This window comes from Saccopteryx bilineata, chromosome 3 (genome assembly GCF_036850765.1).
Source record: "Saccopteryx bilineata isolate mSacBil1 chromosome 3, mSacBil1_pri_phased_curated, whole genome shotgun sequence".
In the NCBI taxonomy this organism is placed as follows: Eukaryota; Metazoa; Chordata; class Mammalia; order Chiroptera; family Emballonuridae; genus Saccopteryx; species Saccopteryx bilineata.
The window spans coordinates 173,412,806-173,422,356 of record NC_089492.1 but is presented as its reverse complement, the minus strand read 5'-3'; the positions used below and the strand labels follow the sequence as shown (position 1 = coordinate 173,422,356).

Below are 9,551 nucleotides of genomic sequence, written 5' to 3'. Positions count from 1 at the left end.
TTCCTTTGCAGAAAGTGTGGAACTGAAAAGCCTGGGGCCTTTCAGCTGACAAAGGTCAATGACATCAAATTTCTCAGGGTTTTTTTCCTATCTGCTAAAGTAATAAAGAGGGTTTTTTTTCCTTTCTTTATTTTTATTTGAACTGAATGCTTGTCAGGTCAGCCCAGCTCTTACAATCATACTTTTTATAATCAAGGCAAGGCAAAATCTTGCAAACCAGTGCAAATACAAATTTGTTAAGCTAATTTCCCTTCAGGATTTCCACCCCTGTTTATGCTATAGGAATACATTAAGCAGTGGGATAGAATCTTATTTCCCTCTATACCTCATACTGTTTTATGAATGCAGGATTTTATGTTACACAGGTGTGTGAGAGCAGAAGAAATGAATTATCAGATATCACACTACATCTCAAATAGAATTCCATTCTTTAATGGGAAATAAATAAGGTAAAATATTTCCTTAATTCAAAATTTGAAATGTCTAATATCCTTGCTAACAAAGACACTTTGTCTATTATTCTAATACAAAATTTATTTTTTGAAAAATTATCTTGGTTTAAAAGTGTAGCATTATTAAGAATTACAAGCCCTGGCCGGTTGGCTCAGTGGTAGAGCGTCGGCCTGGTGTGCTGGAGTCCCGGGTTCGATTCCCGGCCAGGGCACACAGGAGAAGTGCCCATCTGCTTCTCCACCCCTCCCCCTCTCCTTCCTTTCTGTCTCTCTTTTCCCCTCCCACAGCCGAGGCTCCATTGGAGCAAAGATGGCCCAGGAGCTGAGGATGGCTCTGTGGCCTCTGCCTCAGGCGCTAGTTTGGCTCTGGATGCAACAGAGCAACGCCCCAGAGGGCGTGCCGGGTGGATCCAGGTCGTGCGCAGGCGGGAGTCTGACTGCCTCCCCGTTTCCAGCTTCGGAAAAATGCAAAAAAAAAAAAAAAAAAAAAAAAAAAAGGAATTACTTCATGAACTGGAAAGCCAGCAGAGGGAACACTGAGTACTGATTTAGTAGGGGCCGCCAAGTATCTGGTATTTGGGGAAAAAACATCAGTAATGGAGAACTGGTTATAAAGCATGTGAAGTTAAGTAATGAGAACACAGGAATCTTTTTTCCATTGTTATTCAGAAGCCTAACACATTTCAGTATGCACATACTTAGTTGGTGAGAAAGATGATTTTAATAAAAGGCTGTTCATCACATGTTTTCTTACATTTTAAGAGAACTACTAACATAAGAACAAACCTACTTCAGAAGTCTAAGCATTCATACATACTATAATAATCTTAAAAAGTCAATGGAAATTACTAAAATGTGTTTCTTCAATTTTAACAAGCTTTTCATTTTGAACAACTCTGAAATAGGACTATGTCCTACAACTGGGGGATGTCACAGTTTCATTGGCAGTTTTTCTTCCTTAGTGGCATGTAACAATGCTGTTTCTTAAAATCTATTGGATTTGTTGCAATACAGAAAATACACTGAATAAAAATGAGCCAGTGACTATTTTTTTTGGTACATACTTTTAAAAATCTGTGTGCTTTAAGCATAAACAAAATTACTATAACTGCTTTGACTAACTTCCACTTTTCATATTCAGTAGTATAAGCATAAATGGCATTAGAAGTATAATCAATAATATTGATACTCACACCTTCACTGAATTGTCAAAACAGCTACATTCTCAAATCACTTGGTGGTACAAATTCTAAAATAAATACAGTATTTATTTTTTTATTTTAGTGACAATATTGATTTTACAAAAACAAACAAAAAAACCAGACCTCTTAATTTTACTATCAGATTGATAATATTTAGGGGTGTGTTTTGATGTGCATACCAAAGAAAATTAAATACATAACACACCCAACTTTGTTATATGCAAAAAAAATGTGCCTGTGGGGGCTTTTGTTTGTTTTTAAGATTGGTTTCTCCTTCTAAAAGAAAAAGCATATAACTTGGGTAGTTAATGGTCAAAATTTTTTGCTTTTACCCACAAAAACATTCTTGCTTGTGGTTGATCCTTAGAGATCCATTCAGATGTCTCCAAAGGGTGTTCTTTCCAGTAAAATTCTAAATCTGACAATCTGGGACTTTTGCCAGCCTACATACTTTAAAAGTTTGACAAGATAAATAGAAATCTGCTGCTTAGCACAAGTTTGATCTGAATCGAAAGCTGACTTAATTATGTTAGGTTGGCCCTCCCTAACCACCTATCATTGGCCTGTAGAAAAAGTTTACTATTAGGGTGTTAGGGAAGACCAACTTTTACTGGAATTTTAATTTTCACACCTTGGAATAAAGGTAGTTTTTGTGGCCACATTAACATGTATTCCAAGTAGGTAAATTTTCTTTACCACATTCGTCACAATACTTTTCACAAAGTTCCTTTCTTTTAAAATGATTGGGACAATCGGGTTGCCAGTATTGTCCTTGGATGGTTCACATCCCCAATCTGTGATTATTTTTTCATATCAGTGGCCATCTTTAATTTTAGTCTCTTGAACAATAGGCTGCTTCTACTTGAAGGAGTGTCTCAAACATATGAATTATCAAGGGAAGGATAACAGCATTCACTGAGGACTTACTACACATCAAACTCATTGAACCCTCACAACAACCCTATATAAAGTAGCTCCTAGTGTTTCCATATTTGATGAAGAAAACAGACTTGATCACATCCCCAGGGTTACAAAACCAGTGAGAAAGACCAACAGCTAGGTCTAAAATAAACCCAGAGGCTCCATTCTCTTCCACTACCAGTTACCCCCTTCTTTTACAGTTCGTCTTTGCTTTGGCCTTTCAGTTCCATTTCATTCAAGTAACAAATATGTAGAAGGAATATATAGGAAAAATATTATATATATAAGGAAAAGGAAGAAGAGGGTTTGAAAGGGGAATGACAGAGAGTGAAGTAATCTTTTGTTTTGAAAATATGAAATGTAGAAAACAAATATTTAGAAAGTACAATCGATTCCCGTCTTTTCCTCACCATTATCATCCTATACAAAACTCTGTGGAAACGCTCCCATTGAATTAATTATGGAACACTGCCTAATGTGTTCCAATGGAAAGCACCTCTGTTTGTTTGAGCTATCCAGGATTTGTAGGAGAGTTCAAATCATTAAATAACCTGTTTGGTTAAGAGAGCATGTAATTATTGCAAAAACTCCTCTTTTCTGCCTTCCACAAACAGCACAAAAATTGCTCTGAAGGGATTTACACAATATATCAACACCTGTGCTGTACCTAGAGTTGTTAAAATAATTGTGATGACAGGTGGCTAGGTACCACTTTCTTAATGGTTTTCAATATCTATTGATTTATTGTTGTAGTTTTCCCTCCCCCTTTTACATCGTTGGCTTTATGAAGGAGCCGAAGAACAGATTTTGCACTAGAGACTGGTTCTTTATTCCAATATTGAAAAGAACTAATAAAAATAATCACTTGGCTTTTAAGCAGAAAGCTTCCATTTACAGTATTTCACCCTTACCCCTCCCCTTACAAGCCCCTTGTTATCTAACATAATGGTAAAAATACATTTCCGTCTCTCTCCTTAATAATTTCATGCATTAACATCCACTTCTCACACACGCGCGCGCACACACACACAGCAAAAGGAAAAAAGAGCAGAAATCTCAGCTGTACTTCTAGCCCTTTTAAAAAGTTTGCTCTGTAAATTGGAATGAGGTCAGATTTGGAGCTTCTCATTGCACGCGGAGATTATTATTGCATCGGGTTCCAAGCCAATGGAAAGCCCGGGGGAGGGGCTTGGCACGAGGAAGCGTTGGTTACAGCGGCTGATTGGCCGAGGCCAAGACTGTGAAAGGATAAAGAGGCGCGAGGCGGAATTGGGGTCTGCTCTAAGCTGCAGCAAGAGAAATAGTGTGTGAGGGGAAGAGGCCGGTTTCGCTCCCGGGTCTCTCTAGTTCCTGCACGCTCTTTAAGAATCTGCATTGGAGGAACTCTACCATACCCAGCTCCCTTCTTGCAGAAGGGAGGAGGAAACATACATTTATTCATGCCAGTCTGTTGCATGAAGGCTTTTTGGCTTCCTACCTTGCAACAAAATAATTGCACAAACTCCTTATTGCCGATTCCGCCCACAGAGCGAGTCCAGGAGCCAGTCTTTTGCTTTGCATTGTAAGAAAAAGACTAAGTGATAGAGACGATGTCGCTTTCCTGAGCTCCTGAGAGCGCTCCTGAACTGGAATCAACTGCTTCAGGGGAAGAAAAAGAGAGAAAAAGACTTGTCTGGGAGGCGGCGAGAAACTTGCATTGGAAGCTTCAGCAACCAGCATTCTAGAAACTCCTCTCCACTTTAGCACGGTCTCCAGACTCAGAGAAAGAACAAACTGCGGCGCGGTGAGAGTGGGAAGGAGAGACTTTCCAGCCTGGGAACTATAACTCCTCTCCAAGAGGCGCAGCACTCCTTCCTCTCATCTTTTGGAGACTTTCTTCTCGCCCACCTCCGCCCCGACCGGGAGTGGAGGGGTCCGCTCGGCTGCCGCGAGCGTCCTCCCATTCGGCGTGCGCTCGGCCGGGGGAGCCGGGAGGGCCCGGCGATCGCGCCGCGGCCGCCGCCGGGCTGTGAGCGCGCGTGGGCGCCCGCGGAGCCGGGGCCATGGTGCAGCAAACTAACAACGCGGAGAACACGGAAGCGCTGCTGGCCGGCGAGAGCTCGGACTCCGGCGCCGGCCTCGAGCTGGGCATCGCCTCGTCTCCCACGCCCGGCTCCACTGCCTCCACGGGCGGCAAGGCCGACGACCCGAGCTGGTGCAAGACGCCCAGCGGGCACATCAAGCGGCCCATGAACGCCTTTATGGTGTGGTCACAGATCGAGCGGCGCAAGATCATGGAGCAGTCGCCCGACATGCACAACGCCGAGATCTCCAAGCGGCTGGGCAAACGCTGGAAGCTGCTCAAAGACAGCGACAAGATCCCTTTCATTCGGGAGGCGGAGCGGCTGCGCCTCAAGCACATGGCTGACTACCCCGACTACAAGTACCGGCCCAGGAAGAAGGTGAAGTCCGGCAACGCCAACGCCAGCTCCTCCGCTGCCGCCGCCTCCAAGCCGGGGGAAAAGGGCGACAAGGTCGGTGGCAGCGGCGGGGGCGGCCACGGGGGCGGTGGCGGCGGGAGCAGCAGCGCGGGGGGCGGAGGCGGCGGCGCGAGCGGCGGCGGCGCCAACTCCAAACCCGCGCAGAAAAAGAGCTGTGGCTCCAAGGTGGCGGGCGGCGGGGGCGGCAAGCCACACGCCAAGCTCATCTTGGCGGGTGGCGGCGGCGGTGGCGGGAAAGCGGCGGCCGCCTCCTTCGCGTCCGAGCAGGCGGGGGCTGCCGCCCTGCTGCCCTTGGGCGCCGCGGCCGCCGACCACCACTCGCTGTACAAGGCGCGGACTCCCGGCGCCGCGGCCTCCGCCCCGCTCGGGGCCCCGGGCAAGCCCCCGGCCGAGAAGAAGGTGAAGCGCGTCTACCTTTTTAGCGGCCTGGGCGCCGCGGCGTCGCCTGCGAGCGTGGGCGCGGCCGCCGACCCCAGCGACCCCCTGGGCCTGTACGAGGAGGGGGGCCCCGGCTGCCCGCCCGACGGGCCGGGCCTGAACGGCCGCAGCAGCGCCGCCTCGTCGCCGGCCGCGGGCCGCTCGCCCGCGGACCACCGCGGCTACGCCAGCCTGCGCGCGGCCTCGCCCGCGCCGTCCAGCGCGCCGTCGCACGCGTCCTCTTCGGCCTCGTCCCACTCCTCCTCGGCCTCCTCCTCCGCGGGCTCTTCGGCCTCCGACGACGAGTTCGAGGACGACCTGCTCGACCTGAACCCCAGCTCAAACTTTGAGAGCATGTCCCTGGGCAGTTTCAGCTCGTCGTCGGCGCTGGACCGGGACCTGGACTTCACCCTGGAGCCGGGCTCGGGCTCGCACTTCGAGTTTCCGGACTACTGCACGCCCGAGGTCAGCGAGATGATTTCAGGGGACTGGCTCGAGTCCAGCATCTCCAATCTGGTCTTCACCTACTAATGGCGCGCTCTGGAGAGGAGGGTCGGGGCGACCGAGGGAGAAAAGGTGGACAGAGAGTGTAGAGAGTAAAAGGGGAGGGGGGGAGGAAAAGAAAAACAAAAAAGTGATGAGCGGGGCCGACAGGCCCCCGTTGCGGTCGCGGAAGAGGAGCGCGTGGCGTTTGGGGACCCAAGATCCCATCCCCCACTCACCGGCGACGCGGTGGAGCGGAGGGAGACGGGCGACCTTTTATTGTTGTTGATGATGTTGTGATGGCAAAAAAAAATGCTCCTTCGAATGTTCCCCCATTTGCGTGAAGAGACCCGCCCCCCGGCTTCGGGACTGGTCTGTACCCCAGCGAGAAGCCGAGTTGGGAATTTTCTGGAGTGCAGAAATCTCGTTCCTCTTTCTAAGCCTCCTTAGTGTTTTTAATTTTTTGTTGCTTTGTTCCTTCGTCAAGAGAGAAGGGGGGGGAGGGTAAAAGAAATGTCTAGCGCGCCCCTGGGGATTTTGCCCTCTGCACGCCCCCCCTTTTTTTTCTGAAGAAGACACAAGATTTGGGGAAGCGAGGTTGACCGACGGCAGATGTTTTGGAGCCACGCAGGCTCAAGCGCCGGGACTGAAAGACTCCACGCTGGTCAAAGCCCGTCTTTTTTCTTCCTTTTTCCCCCTTGCCCCTGCAGCCGGAGATGTGGAGTGCCTGGCGCTCGGAAATGACTTGAGAACCTGGTTGGAAGAAGCCACACCAGTGAGGGTGGGGGGCCGGGGCCACGAGAGCGCGAACTGGAAAGGGGCGAATAACGAACTGAGACGGATTTGTACGTCGGGAAGAAGGTGGCGGCGGCGGCGGCGGCCCGGGGCTCTCGCCTTCCAGGTGGATGATGTGGGCGAGGGGGACCTCCTGAGCCCGCAGTAGGGGTGGCGACTGTTGTATGTGTCCCCGGGCAATGGAGGGCGAGTGGTTTCGGGGGGGGGGGGGGAGGGAAGAAAAAGGTTTTTGGTTTTTTTTTTCTCTTTATTGGAATCGTGATGGTGTTGGATTATTTCACTGGTGGGGTTACTATAGCATGTTCTCCTGTCTTATCTTTTAAAGATTTCTGTATGAGACTGTTGAGCAGTTTTAAAATAGTGTAGGATAATATAAAAAGCAGATAGATGGCGCTCTGTTTGATTCCTACTACAAAATTATCACCAGCTTTTTTTCATTCTTAACTCTTTAAAGGATTCAAACGCAACTCAAATCTGTGCTGGACTTTGAAAAAACAATTCAGGACCAAATTTTTTTCTCAGTGTGTATGTGTTTATTCCTTCTAGGTGTAAATGAGAAGACGTGTTTTTTTTTTCCCCTCACCGATGCTCCATCCTCGTATTTCTTTTATTTGTAAATGTAATCAGATGCCATTTTATATGTGGACGTATTTATACTGGCCAAACATTTTTTTCCTTATTTTGTCCTTTTTTTTGTTGTTTTTTTTACTTATTTCTTCCTTCCTTTTCTTTTTTCTTTTTTTTCCTCTCTTTTTTTTGGTAGTTGTTGTTACCCACGCCATTTTACGTCTCCTTCACTGAAGGGCTAGAGTTTTAACTTTTAATTTTTTATATTTAAATGTAGACTTTTGACACTTTTAAAAAAACAAAAAAGACAAGAGAGATGAAAACGTTTGATTATTTTCTCAGTGTATTTTTGTAAAAAATATATAAAGGGGGTGTTAATCGGTGTAAATCGCTGTTTGGATTTCCTGATTTTATAATAGGGCGGCTGGTTAATATCTCAGTTTAAAAAAAATCAGCCCCTAATTTCTCCATGTTTACACTTCAATCTGCAGGCTTCTTAAAGTGACAGTATCCCTTAACCTGCCACCAGTGTCCACCCTTCCACCCCAGTCTTATGACAGGGGAGGAGACTTAGCCAAACACTGTATGCTTTTCAGAAAAACACATTTTTTAAGACAAAATGCTGTTCTGTCCAGAGGCTTTAAAACTGGTGCCTGGTGCATTTACAGCAAAAAGGGATCCTGTAGCTTTAATTTGTAAACCACATCTTTTTTGCACTTTTTTTTATAAGCAAAAACGTGCCGTTTAAACCACTGGATCTATCTAAATGCCGATTTGAGTTCGCGACACTATGTACTGCGTTTTTCATTCTTGTATTTGACTATTTAATCCTTTCTACTTGTCGCTAAATATAATTGTTTTAGTCTTATGGCATGATGATAGCATATGTGTTCAGGTTTATAGCTGTTGTGTTTAAAGATTGAAAAAAGTGGAAAACATCTTTGTACATTTAAGTCTGTATTATAATAAGCAAAAAGATTGTGTGTATGTATGTTTAATATAACATGACAGGCACTAGGACGTCTGCCTTTTAAGGCAGTTCCGTTAAGGGTTTTGTGTTTTTAAACTTTTTTTTTTTTTTTTTTTTTTTGCCATCCATCCTGTGCAATATGCCGTGTAGAAGAATATTTGTCTTAAAATTTAAGGCTACAAAAAACAATGTTTAGGGGATAAAAAAAGAAAAATCATGCCAGCTAATCATGTCAAGTTCACTGCCTGTCAGATTGTTGATATATACCTTCTGTAAATAACTTTTTTTGAGAAGGAAATAAAATCAGCTGGAACTGAACCCTAAATCTTGACTTTTGTCATTATTATGCCTGAAGCCTACAATTAGGAAGGCCCTACAGTGTCTAGAAACTACACCCTCTGCCTTAGCATTGAAACTAGTGAGTTCTCAGAGAGGAGACTGTTAAATGCTATCTTACTGAGGAATACTAAATTCCTCTCAGCCAAATTTGGCAGGCCCTGACCCCGAAATGATGGCATCAGCCGAATATGTGTCAGCTCTGCTTTCTAGGAATTTTTTTTGAGGTTGCCACATTTTTAAAAAATGCCCTTTGTCTTGAAATTTTAAAAGGGGGGGAGGGGCAACATGGACAGAATTCTTCAAGGATGAAACTGGCTGGATGATCTTTTTTTCTTTAACTTTTATGTTCCTAAAGCTGCTTTCTCCTTGACTTGCCCATAGTTACTATCTAGCAGTGGCTAGAATTGTTTTTCACAGATTAAGAACAAATAAGTCTTAAATTATATATTGTGGAGAAAAAGTCAATAAATACAAAATTTTATAAATTTTTTTTTCTCAAAAGCAGAAAGATTCACATGGTGCTAAAATCTCCATTTGTGTGCCATGCCCAGATGTGATTATTGATGCAAGTGAAATGCAGCAATAGGCATTACCTGGGAGAAGCTAGCTTGTGAGGGCTAGCAGGAAAGCTCTCCCCCTCTCAATCTGAATAGCACACAATCAGCTGGTGGAGATTTACATTTTTTATAAGCATCAGGCCCAGCAGTGTTACTGAGACCTGCGTCCCTTGGATTTCCTAAGGCCCATTAGTATTTGGTTTGGAACTTGCAACTTGTGAAGTAGCACCATTTTTTGTTATTTATCTGAGAGTTAACGATATTCACGCAACCCATGTTCACTTTCCAAATGCTTGTTAATTTAAAATGTGTGTTTTCTATTTCTTCTAGTATTTCTGCACTGGAGAAGGAGGGGTTAATAAAAGAAG

The 9,551-nt window shown here is 45.4% G+C and overlaps 1 protein-coding gene across 1 annotated transcript; it reads left to right on the top strand.

The window, feature by feature from the left end:
• Positions 1-2,180: 2,180 nt before the first annotated feature.
• On the top strand, positions 2,181-7,970 carry SOX4 (SRY-box transcription factor 4). Its single transcript, XM_066268287.1, has one exon. It carries the CDS (start codon positions 4,618-4,620, stop codon positions 6,001-6,003), a length of 1,386 nt encoding a protein of 461 aa, XP_066124384.1. The 5' UTR covers positions 2,181-4,617; the 3' UTR covers positions 6,004-7,970.
• Positions 7,971-9,551: the final 1,581 nt, after the last annotated feature.

Bases quoted from the DNA above. Each gene is read 5' to 3' on its own strand.
- SOX4 (XM_066268287.1), top strand. From the start codon at position 4,618: ATGGTGCAGCAAACTAACAACGCGGAGAACACGGAAGCGCTGCTGGCC.